General features: G+C 33.1%; 1 protein-coding gene across 9 annotated transcripts in view; it reads right to left on the bottom strand.

Moving 5' to 3' along the window:
• LOC128181910 (nuclear hormone receptor HR96-like) overlaps positions 1-13,872 on the bottom strand; it is a 99,784-nt gene that overhangs the window by 26,729 nt on the left and 59,183 nt on the right. For all 9 annotated transcript variants that reach the window (XM_052850479.1, XM_052850485.1, XM_052850482.1 and 6 more), the window contains one exon: positions 11,870-11,994. In XM_052850479.1, coding sequence (XP_052706439.1) covers positions 11,870-11,994 — 125 coding nt within the window. The remainder of the gene's footprint in view (positions 1-11,869; positions 11,995-13,872) is intronic.

Below are 13,872 nucleotides of genomic sequence, written 5' to 3'. Positions count from 1 at the left end.
GAGAGAGAGAGAGAGAGAGAGAGAGAGAGAGAGAGAGAGAGAGAGAGAGAGAGAGAGAGAGAGAGGTGGCTTGTGTACAAGGTGCGTGCTTCACGGTCGTCTTCCAATATACAGGTAGGTAAGGTCTATTGTTTCTTAAGAGACAAAAAACCGTTCAATTCACACAGAATACACAAGAAACTAACACGTGTATGTATACACGTGTATCAGAAGAGCAACGATCACTAGTTATCTTTGGACATGTAGCCCCAACCCCGATTCGCCCAAAATATTATAGCAAAGAACATAATGAGTAAATTATTTTGTTATTAGTACATGATTTGTAATAAAATGAGATAAAAATACATTAATCTGTATGTGCATGTTCAGATTGTGGTCCCGTTTTTTTATTAACAAAACTGTGAGTGAAACTGTTTGAGGGATAGTGAAGTGAATGATATTGTAAGCCGTATCGTATGATTATATACATTGAAGAATCAATAATAACGAATGCATGCATTAATCTTTTTTTTTTTTTATCAAAACCTCCACGACCTACGATTAATTATAGTCAGTATGGTTGATTAATATAAAAATTGTCGGGAAGATAGTTTACGTTCATTAAGTTCAAAGACAACCGATCTGCATAGAATATTGCGTTCATTTTTGACTCAGAAATTTTTACTCATGAAATAAATTAAAACCGAAAAAACCACCACGTTCAGATGTCAAACATTTGGAATGTGAATGTCTTACGCTTACCGACTCGCTGCAGTTTTCTCCATATTTTATTGAATTTTTTTTAATGAAAAATACATGTACTAGAACAGTTGAACGCAGGTGCAACTACATTTATTAGTATTTTTTCTCTTGATATTTGAATTGTTTCCGTTTATGAAGAGAGAAAGAAAAAGGGCAGTGGATGGAAAAGACGGAGAGAGGAGAGAGAGAGAGGAAGTGAAAGAAGGAGAGGAGACAAAGATAGAGGGAGAGTGATAGAGATGCAAGAAAACAGCTTAATTTCTTGCTTTAACACGCAAACAACTATATATACACGTATGAACACGCCACGTTTCTAAAGCACTCTCTTTTCTCATAAAGGTTTCCGTATATAGCAGTGGCGTCGGAAGCAAATTGAAAGTGGGGGGGGGGGGGGGGGGGCGGGCTAAACTAATCCTCTGAAATCTTGACAAGGAAAAAAAACCAAAAACCTAATCCCCAATTCCCTAAATCATGAAAATCCTAATCCATAGGGGGGGGGGGGGAGAGACTATAGGTAAAAAAAAATATTCTTACCTACCAAAATCCCCCCCCCCCCCCCCCACAAATCTTGAAATTCCTAATCTGTGGGGGGGGGGGGGGGAGGGGCTATTATACCTGTGACTCCACCATCTAAATATTTCAATGTTTCCATCTTTTCATTGTAAATTTCGCAAAAATTATCTTTCTTGCGAGAAAAAGTGGGGGGGCTGAACCCTCTATGATGCTATGTGCCCATTGGTTAGGTCTAACTTAGCAAAAAAAGTGGGGGGGGGGGGGGCTCACCCCCCCCCCCCCCCGGTTCCGACGCCCATGTAACCACTGGTATCACCATTTCTGTTGGTTTACAATTTTATAACACGATTTTTTATCCAGTATTTAGAAAAACTTTAAAACAGGATTGGTCTATAGACCATAAGATCGTGGAACACTATTATAGATCGACCCTTGTGATCAGTAAGCTGTTGTAGATTGGGATATTTCAATATCAATGTTCTTGCTAACAATGTTAGTATAACTCATTGGCGGATCCAGGGGGGGGGGGTCCGAACCCCCCTCCCCCTTCTCTGGGACATATGATTTTTTTTTAAAACTTGTAATTCCTATTTAAAGGCAATCTTTCCCATCTATAATATAATTACTGTAATTATCTCAAAGAAATGCTTTTAAAATTGCTTCTTTAAAGAATGTCTTACAACATACTGTAATTTACATGTATTTCTTATATGAAAAAAAAACCCTAATGATTTTTTTTATCGACAAAAAGTACTCCCCTTCATCATCCAGTGTTCACTTCCATAAGTAAATATGTGGGAAATAAAAAAAAAATACATAAACGTAAGCAGTATCGCTAAAAACACAGATTAAAATAACAACTACAATGTATTTTCTGCTCTATTTCTTTAAAAAAAAATCGATCATAGTTCATACAGTTTTGAACTGACAAGCCATCAAGTAAAACGACGTTCAAGTACGAGTACATGCATTCGTTTTACTTTTAAAAGCTGCATTCAAATGTATTTTTTAGTTTATTAACTGAAGTAATTATAATAGAAAAGTTTTACTTCGTTTCATACGAAAAATATCTAAGAATTTTTCTTTGGCCTTGTAAATGATTTTCACTCATTCTTTTTATGAGTTGATCTACTCGGGGGGAGGTGGGTAGGGTTACCCCCCCCCCCCCTCGGTAAAACTCAAATTTCTTACGGAAGTGGGGGTGATGGAGTCCCCACCTCCCTTGGAAAATATTTTTTTTTTTACATACTAGTAAAATCACCAAAAATATTTGCCTCGACAACCCCCCCCCCCCCCCCCTCGGGACAAACCTAAATACTAACCCCCCCCCCCCCCCCCCCTGAAAAAAAATATACTTGATGCACACGTTTCGTGTTACGTTTTAATTAATATCATTGAAATCTAATTGTTGTGTCTTTATTCGTTTACTTGGTAAAGTTAAATGAAATATGAAATATTGTTTGAAAATACCAGATTATCAATTTTTGCGTTAGGCGAAAAGTTGTGATATTGATTAATAGTATCCCTCTTTACAACACAGACAGTTTTATTTAATTCTTATTCTATGATCATGTACACAGTTGACTGAAGAAAAAAAATAATGAGAAAATCATATCAGGCAATAAAATAGGTATTCGACAAGCGTAAAAGCGTACACATGTATATTCCTTGGGCGTTTCGTATCTATAGACGTGTTGATAAATCTTACCCTGTATTTCTATCATAAAACGCTTCAGTGACAGGCGTAATAATCAAAATATTAAATTCTGATAGAAAACAAAACTTTGTCAAAGTTAAAAGGGATGACATACATATTATATCATACTCGTATCACCCGACTTCATATAATATGATGAATCAATAGCAGCAATAAGTAAAGTTATGAACATAATTATAAGGCAAAATGTTAAGTCTATATAATTATATTCATAAATTATTTTATACAAATAAAAATGACATAAATAAAATGGCAAGCGAGCATATTAAATCGACAGTCGTAAGATTTCTACATAAGAGGTCTCCCTTTATTTTTAAGCCATTTGCAATTTTTTTCCTTTTTATCTATGCTTGCTATTTAGTACAGTAAAATAAAATACTAACGTAAGAAAAATATCAAATCATCTTTAGGTAAACGGTAGGCGTATGGATTCCGCCTATATTTAGCCATTGTTTTTTCTCATGTTGTGTTAATTAAAAAATGTGGTAAATTTTTAATTAATCTGATCATTTATCAAGTTAGAAAACATAAAATATAAATAAAAAAATTAAAATCATCCACCGGGTAAGCGGCAGGCGTGTTCTCTTCTCGGCGGGCGTATGCATTCTGCGTAAGAGTTATCTACTTTCCCGATTTTCACTAATTTTGTGTTAATTGATGAATTTAAAGTCAAGTTTTTATTTCTATTATCGTTTATTAAGCCAAGTAAACTAAAATATCAAAGAAATAATTAAAATAATCCATCACATAAACGGCAGGCGTATACATTTTCTTGGCAGGCGTATGATTTCTTCGTAAGAGCTACCAGCTTACCCGATTTTTACTTATTTTGTGTTAATTAATGAATATAAAATCAACTTTTGATTTCTATTATCATCTATTTAGTAAAAAGAAATAAAATATCAAAGAAAAAAGTAAAATAATCCATCAAATAAACGGCAGGCGTCTAGATTTCCTCGGCAGGCGTATGAATTCTACGTAAGAGTTATCTATCTTTACCAACATTAAACATTTTTGCTAATTTTGTGCTAAATAATCAATATAAAGTCAACTTTTTGTTATTATGATACTTAATTTAGTTAAGTTAAATAAAATATCGAAGAAAATATTAAAATAATCCATCAGGTAAACGGCAGGCGTGCGGTTTTCTCTCGGCAGGCGTGTTTTTCCCGGCAGGCGTCGGCAGGCGTGTTTTAGTATGACCCCATCTAGCCTAACCGATTTTACTGTCCTGATATATATTTTCTCTCCCGAAACTTCAGTATACTATCTGGGGATAAATTGACTTTGCATGCTGTTAGATAAATCATTAGTTTACTGTATTATTTCAAGAGCAAGACTATATACCAAAAAAAAAAGTTTGCTTAAAGCATGGGGAATATGCCCAAGGCTACCAGCTAGAATTCATATCAACCATTTCCAACAGATTCACCCTGCATGTACGTAATGCACCAAAGGTAATTACAATTAACAATTTTGAATGATCCATTCTCTCTGCTGATGCATGGTAATCAAACTTTGGATAATTGATTACCATGCAGATTCCATATTTTTTCTCCCTCTTTCTCTCTGATCACCGAGGACCTGTTGCATTTTAATTGATCATCTAAACTCTGCACGAGGGAAGGGAGACAATCAAAAGTTTAGTTGATGCAATGAAGATTTTATCACAACTTTGAGCAGACCGCAATTACCCCTATTCTTTTTTGACATGCAACTTAACTTCAGAAAAATATATCAATAATTCACTTTGTACACAAGATATTGCTGCGTAGTTTTAATAAGTGCTTGCTGAACTCTACCAGTCTAGAAAAAAAATAATCAAGTTTTCTTTCAATTTCATTGTCTTATGGAAATAAAAAAAAAATTTCTACGCAATGTAATTATAAGGGTATTTTAAGTGTAATACATAAATATACATATTTTTTCTACTAACAAATCATTTAAGTGAAAGTTCACACATTAAAATTTACCACACGATCAAATAACTGTCAGGTATACTAATTAAATTTCATTTCTTTGATCAAATATTTTTTACAATTTCATTGTTTCTAACCTTTGAATAAAATAAAAATTGCACGAATGTTTCATTTAATTCTTAATAAGGAACTTAACCCGCCGAGATATTTCAATTATTTTTTTTTTAGACTTCCCGATACAGGAAGGAGAATTTCTCTCTGACAAGCTGATCTATTTCGATTTCAGCGTGAACACATTCAAACACAGTCTTGATGATGTTCTCTGGTGTCATGCCGGCTTATATCGCCATGGCAACAATCTACTACTGTAAATAGATTTTATTTTTCCTTTGTATGGATCATCGTGCCTGGATGCAAATGCCTTCAGCAATGTCTTCAACTATTGGCTTCAACTTGGCAGTCAGGATCCATTAATCAACATATTAAAATCATCGTCTGTCCATTAAATACATTGGTTAATACAGGTCAATTACAAATCAATACATTCAACAAGAACATTTAGTTTCAAATTATGGCTGATTCTAAAATTATATTAAAACTGTTAACCTTTGTTTTTTGAAGTTTTCTAATTACACATAAATGCATGGTGTCATTTTCTATACGTCAAATAATTACCTATAGTCTTGCATCCAATAAAGCTGTAACCTTTCACCACACCTAAACTCGTCTCAGAGCTTTAATGATTCTAAGGTCAGTTTCATTAGGTGAATGTGCTTGGATAAGTCATTAAATGTTATGATTGAATAAAAATAGCAGAGGGTAAAATTAACCTTGCTGTATGCTAGAAACAGCTATGACTGCAGTTTGAAAGGTTTACCTGAAAAAATTATTCCAAATGATGCCAAAATTCAATTTGCATGCAGGAATTTTCTCTTCGAGATAAATGCTACAGTTTTTTTTTTTTTACAGCAATAACACTTATTATAAATGCTATGGCGCTGTATGGAAATGTATTTGTTGCGAGTTTGATATATAGACCCCCATCTTTAGTGCCAATCCTGACTGCACTATAGAAGTACACCCATTCTCCTTTGCTATTCTTGTAATGGGGCTGTCAATTTGGACAGCTTCTCAATGGGTTATCACTGCACTCAGATTTGTGTCTATAATTATTCATTTTGGAAAATTGGACACGGTGTGCAACAACTGTGCAGCAAAACAATAGAAACCATGCATATTTACAAAGACTGTATATATCTCAATTATTCAATTCAAAAACTTTTTTTGCATAATACACGACTGTGTATATCCTCCAAAAACCAATGCAATTGAATTTATAATCTTATTTTGCGAAAATTGATCTTATAGTGACTGCATGTTCCATCATTATTTTTTTGCACATCACTGAATAAAGCCTAACTGTCAATCAATAGCGTTATGATGGATACACATCATTTCGTAGAAACATGAATTGCTATGGGCCAAGTTGATGCAAATACAAGTAGCATGAATTGACATAGCCACTTACTACTAAGAAATAGCAATTTGCTTTACTGTAGTAAGTTATTTGAGAGAGAGAGAGAGAGAGAGAGAGAGAGAGAGAGAGAGAGAGAGAGAGAGAGAGCGAGAGAGTGCGAGCTAGTAATTCTGAGATGATAATTAGAATCATATCATAAAGAGGTTGGCCCAGATTCATTAATTGAATTTCAGTTTAATTTGCCTTAAAATCATTCTAGATAGTCCTTCAATATGTATGCATATAATCTTTACACAAATACATACATACATCCAGGTATAAACACACAATAAATACTGTGCAGGGTTATGATGATTACAAATTAATTAAGATTTAATTGCCACACCACCGCAACTTGGCTATGGACCTTTTCCTCATTCCCACTGTACTCATTTCTGAACACGTGGAAATGGTATATAATGGTTGTTCACCAAAATCATATACTCCACTGAGGCAGGAGACTTCCAATTTCATAATGGTAATTAGACTTCGGAAGCGGATCAATAAAATATGGACAAGTCGGCAGGGAACGCCATAAACAAGAGACCCATCCGTCATAACCTCCTCATCAAATCTCACCGTTTCTCAGACATATTAAAGGAAGAACTGCCTAGCGGGATTTGTACCACAAACTTGCTTTCCTAGTCTGGGTATCATATTTGATGATAACATTCTTATTCCATTAAATTTGATCCTATCACTCAAAAAATTTGCGATTTTAGTAACAATTAGTATTTATTAAAATGTGGTTTCAAGTGGAATGTACTTGTACTTTATGAACCTCATGGAAAACCATGGTTTTGCATTGCATAAATGAGATTGATAAATGCTTTGTGTAACTACTGTTCGCCCCCGTTTTATTTTTGCCCCTTTTGCCCTTGTTGTCAGAGGGCGAATTTAAGACTGGGCAAACTCTACATTACAAATAATATATCTGTTAACACAACTGCATCTGGGCGATTTGAAGACGGGGCGAAACTGTTTATATTTGCAATTGTAAAAGGATGAAAATTACACAGGGCGAAAATAACCCTGTATACACTATTATCAAATAATTTTTTTTTTATAATATACCCATCAATTTTCCTTTCTTGATACTGTCAATATCACAGAGTGTGATTAAAGTTTCCGGATTCCACACTGTGGGTTTCCCTATCACCACTCTCTGAAACTGATGACGTAGTACACATTAAATAATGTCTGTATTTTTAGCTCGTTTTACAAGAATTTGTTTAAAAACAGTGTTGTTCTAAAAGTAAACGTCACACAATCGATTTTAAAAAGATCGTTCTGTAATAAACTTTTAAATGGACAAGGATTTATGATAAATTTATCATTATAACAGTAACTTGATCCAAAGAGTCGGATCACGTCTTGTACATCTGATGATACGCGCCTGGCAACTCCACATAATCCGACGCTTTGTATCATCTTACTGTTAAGATTAAGTATAATAGATTTAGTTAATGGCCACGAGTTCAAAATCTAAAATTGAAACCCTCTAATCAGAAAATCTTATTCAATTCATGTAGAAGAACTTCCGCTTCTTCCATTTTAGTGTATATTCCTTATACAGATTTTGTATGGTGGTGTTTTTTTTTTTTTAATCAAATATGTCAACATGCAAGATAATTATGTTGACATGCAAGATATGTATCTCGCATGTCAGCATAAATAAGTTGCATGTGGACATAAATAAGTAGCATCTAGCATGTTGGTAGCCACATGCAGCCACAGTTTGATTTTTTATAGAATTAAAATAATTTTGATCCGATTGCAATTTTCTTGCGTATCAACATAGTTGTGTTGCATGTTGACATAAATATCTTGCAAGTCAACATATTTATCTCACGTTGACATATTTGATAGAAATATAAATACACCTGTCTTTTTTTCTGTATATTAGTTTTCTAATGACACCTGACCAACCTTTTCCTGTCCTTTTTCTGTAAATTAGTTTTCTCTTTTCTCTCTTGCCACCTGGACAACCTTTTCATCAAATTTGATCAACCTACCACCAATTTGGTGTATTTGATATACATAGCGGTTTTGATACTCAGAGTACAATGTTATGTGTGCAGACAGATACACTGTATTAAATCTGTCAATCCTTTAAAAAAAAAAAAAAAAAACGCAGACAAATAAAGACGTAGTTCTTACTGTTTAAAGATATCGGATAAGCGTTGGGAAAAAACACGGCTTAAAACATTGAACTTCAAAATCCGATATTATTAGGGATAGAAATTGGGGAGGGTAGGGAAAGAAAAAACAACAATAAAAAATCAATATACGACAGATCACAATCCCATGTGACAAGTAAATGGCTTGGGGCTACAGATCTAGAGTATTTTTTTAGTCCCTCAGGCTCTTCCATAGACATGTAATATAAAGTCACTGACCCAGAATTTCCACACTGAGTAATAGATGGATAATTCTTAAGTCAGTCTCCAAGGTAACCATAGCAATGGAACAATTTATAGCATAGCTTCTTAAGGGCATAGAACCTTTTATGCAATGCTTCAACTTTTATGGTATTGAATATCAAGAATACTGTGATGTACCTGGTAGGTGTCTCTTGCAATTCCAAAGTTACATATTAAATCATAGTACTGAAGAACTGACGGGAGTTGATTTTGTCGATGTTTATTTATTTTAAAATCAATGATATGTTAACATTTTGCATGACAATACATGTAGTTTCTAATTTTAATTACGCACATTTTTATAATTTGAATTTTTGGACATTTCCGACAAGAATATCGAGAAACCCCCATATAAATCATGTTAAATAATATTTAAAGATACAATTAATTCAATCAAACTATGTATCAGTAATAGAAATATTTCTCAAAAATTGTATGGATTCAAGCAATATTGAACTCTAGTCTCGTTCAACCAAACGCTCGGCTGACACCGTAAATCCCCGACTAGGATTTACGGAGACAGCCGAGCGTCGAGTTGAACGAGACTATATTGAATTCTGGCGTAGGAATACATATGACTACAAAAATTTTTAAATTGTTCGTGTCATTTAAAATCTGACTATTTTCAAGGTATTTATAAATAAGTTTACTTGAAAAACAATGCTTTAGCATACATTACCTCGAATTTATCAATTATTTTAAAGAACTAAGTCTTGTCAGCAGCAATGATTTGTGCTGAGGTCCAAACACTGTTTCACTTTCGGTTTGTCTGAGTAACTGCATAGCAGAGTTGATTAAAATCAACTCCCAAAAACTGAAACACTACATCTGTGTGTAAACTAAAAACAAAGTAACCAGCAACTTAAAGAATAAACCTCCAACTATGCTGCATTCCTATTTGTGATTACTTTTTATATGTCTAAGCAACATGCAATATGCTGTAAACAGTTAACAAAGTTTGCTAATAGGAGAGGACACGTTTTTTTTAAAAGGATATATGGAAATACATAGCGCATTATACCCATTTTTTTTAAATAGTCAATATCATTTCAGCAATTGAGTCTAAATGATTGATTTATGCCTTTACAAGTCACCTCAAAAATATTTCTTTCATATCATAAATGAAAACAGAGAAACAAGAATAGTATAAGACTAAAGACAATCCTTACTTGTGTTAAATATTAATTGTTGGGACCAATCTTTAAATTATTTTTTTTTTAAATCATCCCTTTTTTTACATATCAAAATCCATCAAACTGTAAAGTTTGAAGAAAATCTGTGACTATGTGTGAACACCAAATTTTGATATTTACATAGAATTGATCTTTTAAGTTAAAACCTTACAAAGTGTAGGAAAATGTTCAAATTAGATTGATTTGTTGATTTCATCTTCAGTAATTTGTGAGGCTGATCTGATAGATAACTTGTCGACCAGACAGCACCTCCTTAACGATTCTCTTCTCACAACTCTCAAATCCTAAATCTGTCAAAATGTACTGCTATCTATTTCATATAGATTACTTGAGGAACTTAATTTAATCATGTAGTGTTAATCAATAAACAGACAACTGATGTAATACTCTTAGTTATTTGGTAATTTCAATTACAATTTCAATCAGCAGCAATGATCTAGGTCACACCTCACATTTTAGAATTACAAATTACATGTATGCATGAATTGTCCTCTGATCATTTACATTTCAATCACTTCCAAACAGTTTCTGTCAATGCCACACTTATAGAGAGTATCAGGTTCTGGAAAGACCAATACATTGTAGCTAAAACACATTCATTGTTTCCCAGTTAATGTTGATTTGTCCACACTTTACAAACACAAATGTTATGACCTGTGTGAATAGTTTGATCCTTACTCAAACATACCCTGATCCCTAATCAAATAGTAAAGCAGAGTTCCTTCACTTAGCTCATACGACCATTGAACTATTTTGTGCATAAATACCTGCAAATCTTTATAAATCTTTAATTTAATTAATACAGTTTTCACTTAAGCTGTTTGGCAGTGGGTTAAAATCCAACCTTATCTTTGATGTACAAAGTTTTGGGATGAATACAATTAACAATATTAACACACAGAGACAAACAAAGAGGATGAATAAAAAACATTCTTTGCCAAACTTTTTTTTAGTGTTTAGTATCATGGGTTTAACTTAAACATAGAGCATTTTAAAGTAGTTTTAAGATCATTCAAATGCATTATCTAGTATACATTCATTTTTAATATCATATGTGTATCTACATCATATTTTAATTATAAGGATCCCAATGCTGGATGACAACACAAATCAGCACATTTGTCACAAAAATGTCTATGAAAAGATTTTCATACCGAGTTTTTGTTTACTACTTATCATCTGGCATGAATTTGTTCCTAGTTGATACCTGGTCCATTCTTAAGGTAGTTAACTACACCTAGACTAATACTTTTTAAGACGCTACGTCACAAGATGGCGGTTAAATGTTTTGTTAAACTGTTTGTATCAATCAATTTAGATGTATATCGTCATAGCTCAGTGGTTAAAGAATCAGGTTTGTGAACCGCAGATCATGATTTCGAATCTGCCTGTGGCTTTTGTTCATTTTTACTGAATAAAATTTTTTAAAATATCATTTTTATCCGAAATTGCACATTTTTTCACCTATTTTACATATATATTTCTTATCCATCATGCTCTATCATACTCAAGTAATTTTCTGCTGATTTGAGAAACTATTTGAAGGTGTAGTGAAGTACCTTAAGGAGGTTTGGTAGTCAATAAATTACCCATCAGTTCTTCCTTGAATATTTAGATACAAGTTTTTTAAACTTTATAATATAGTATTACTATTATTTTGTAAAGAAATATTCCATTTATCTTACATTACTTTAAATTTTTAATGTTGATCGATTCATTTCTAGATATTCAAAAAAAGACCTTAATTTTTCAAGGAGATCAATATAGTCTAAAATTGGTCAGGACCATCTATAGCCTCCTTAAATAATTACAAACACCTTAACAAAAAAACCCAAAATGGCCCCTACCTCTCCATATTCATCACTGGTGGACATTGGTTCTGGCATGGAATGGTCCGGGTAACCATAGCGCCAAGGATCACCCATTGCATGATGGGGTATGTCTCGGACCTGCTCCATCGCAGTGAACCTCTCTACAAATCAAAAGAAACAAAAATTCAAAACGATGATTTACAATCATTTTTGATATACCTTCTTGGTTTTATCTTTCTTTTTTTTTTGGTTTTGCCTGAGAAGTGATTACTGGACTGTAAATACCTGTTGTACTGTTAACTGTAAGTTGTCAAAGATGAAAGCATTTGAGGATTTGACAACACTTAATACACACCATTCCCTCTCTTTCTCTGACTGAATATTCAGTTACGTCAGAAAGATCAACTGACTAAGAATTCATTGGTGACAGATAATTCTTCACAGAGTGCATTTTCTACTCTAAAGCACTGCCCCAGAAACACTTTTTTTTTTAACAACGAACCATCACTGAGCAGACTAAGAGATACAACTCTAGCTTCCAATAGCGTTAAAATGCTTGCCAGGAATTCACAGCTGCAGATTATACAGACATCAAGATTTTGATATAATATATATGGTTATCATATGTATTTTAAATTTGACCAACATCTATCATTTATTACTCTTTTTTTTAAATTTAATCTTCAAGGGTAGAAAAAATACAATGTACCTGGTACATATTAATGGATGATTTGAACATCCTTTGCAGTTAGCTAGTTCTATAGTACACACCCAATAACTACCAACTCTATCGCATATAAAATATGAAATTTCTTTAAAGATAAGATAGCGTTTTTTTCAGCAGTGGATATATGATACCAAATCCTGGCTAGCATGTTTAATAAAACAGATTCTATAGCTATCAGTCGATTAACATATACCCATCGGTATTTTCACTTTCTGTCTTTTTGATCTAGTGACAACAAAGTGAAAAATAACATGCATTAAATAATAGGCCTTGCCTTGGAGCTGTTTTGTATTATAGATAGATCTTCAACATAAAACAGATATAATTACTGACAATCAAAAAAGTTGGCAATTTCAAATAACAATCTTGTATAATAATAAAGTACTTCTTAAAATGAAATTTTAACAAAATGCATATTAACAACAATATGATGATAATACATATTTAAAATAAGAAAAGGTTTCCATGAATTTAATTCTCTTGAAAGATTAGACTTGCAAATTTTCATGCACCTTTATAAGTGCATGTATAAACTTTTAAGCTTGTCAAAATCTGAGGATCACAATTAAAAATTTGAAGCCAGTACGATGACATCCTTCAAATATTTGAATTAAATGAATAGAAAGTGCAAACATGAATTATTCAAATGTGCTAATGAAAGATGTTTCTGTTGAAGTACTTGTCTACAAGAAGTCCTGGCATCTTAATATATTTCCACCCAATCTGAACTATAGTCAATTTATTTGGCTTTTCAGGGGGAAAAAAATTCCACCATTTCTGAAGTTTTTCAGAAAGGCAACGGAAGTGACATCATCCATTGATTATAGGCCTTTGATCCTTTTGACTTTAAAATACATGTATATACCAAATTTGCCCCAACATCAGACCTAAACAAGGTGACTTGTACTTTTCTGTTTCACTAGGGGGAACAATTATACAAATGAACGCCAGGTAACAAAGCCATGATGTATCATACAAGTGTATGAGAAAAAAATAACCTCGTTAAATCAATCGTATAATTATTTGGTCTTTGGGATCATAAAACAAAAGTTCTGCTGAACAGCCATTGATCAAACTAAATGAATTCTTATTTTACCACCAGTGCATTTGAGCACCCATCAAATAGAATATAGCCTAGTAATCAAAGGTTCAAAGCCACCTTAACCTTTGTACTGCATGAAAAATACCTAAAGTCATGCCTAGTGCAGAGAAAAATTTCAGCATATAGCCACCATGTCTACACTGAAATAGAAATGTACCAGATTAACTGGAATGTACCTATTCTAATTCAGTAATCAATACACAGCTCTCT

This window comes from Crassostrea angulata, chromosome 4 (assembly GCF_025612915.1).
Source record: "Crassostrea angulata isolate pt1a10 chromosome 4, ASM2561291v2, whole genome shotgun sequence".
In the NCBI taxonomy this organism is placed as follows: domain Eukaryota; kingdom Metazoa; phylum Mollusca; class Bivalvia; order Ostreida; family Ostreidae; genus Magallana; species Magallana angulata.
Note: the sequence above shows the minus strand (reverse complement) of the source record. Positions and strands in the feature narration are given on the sequence as shown.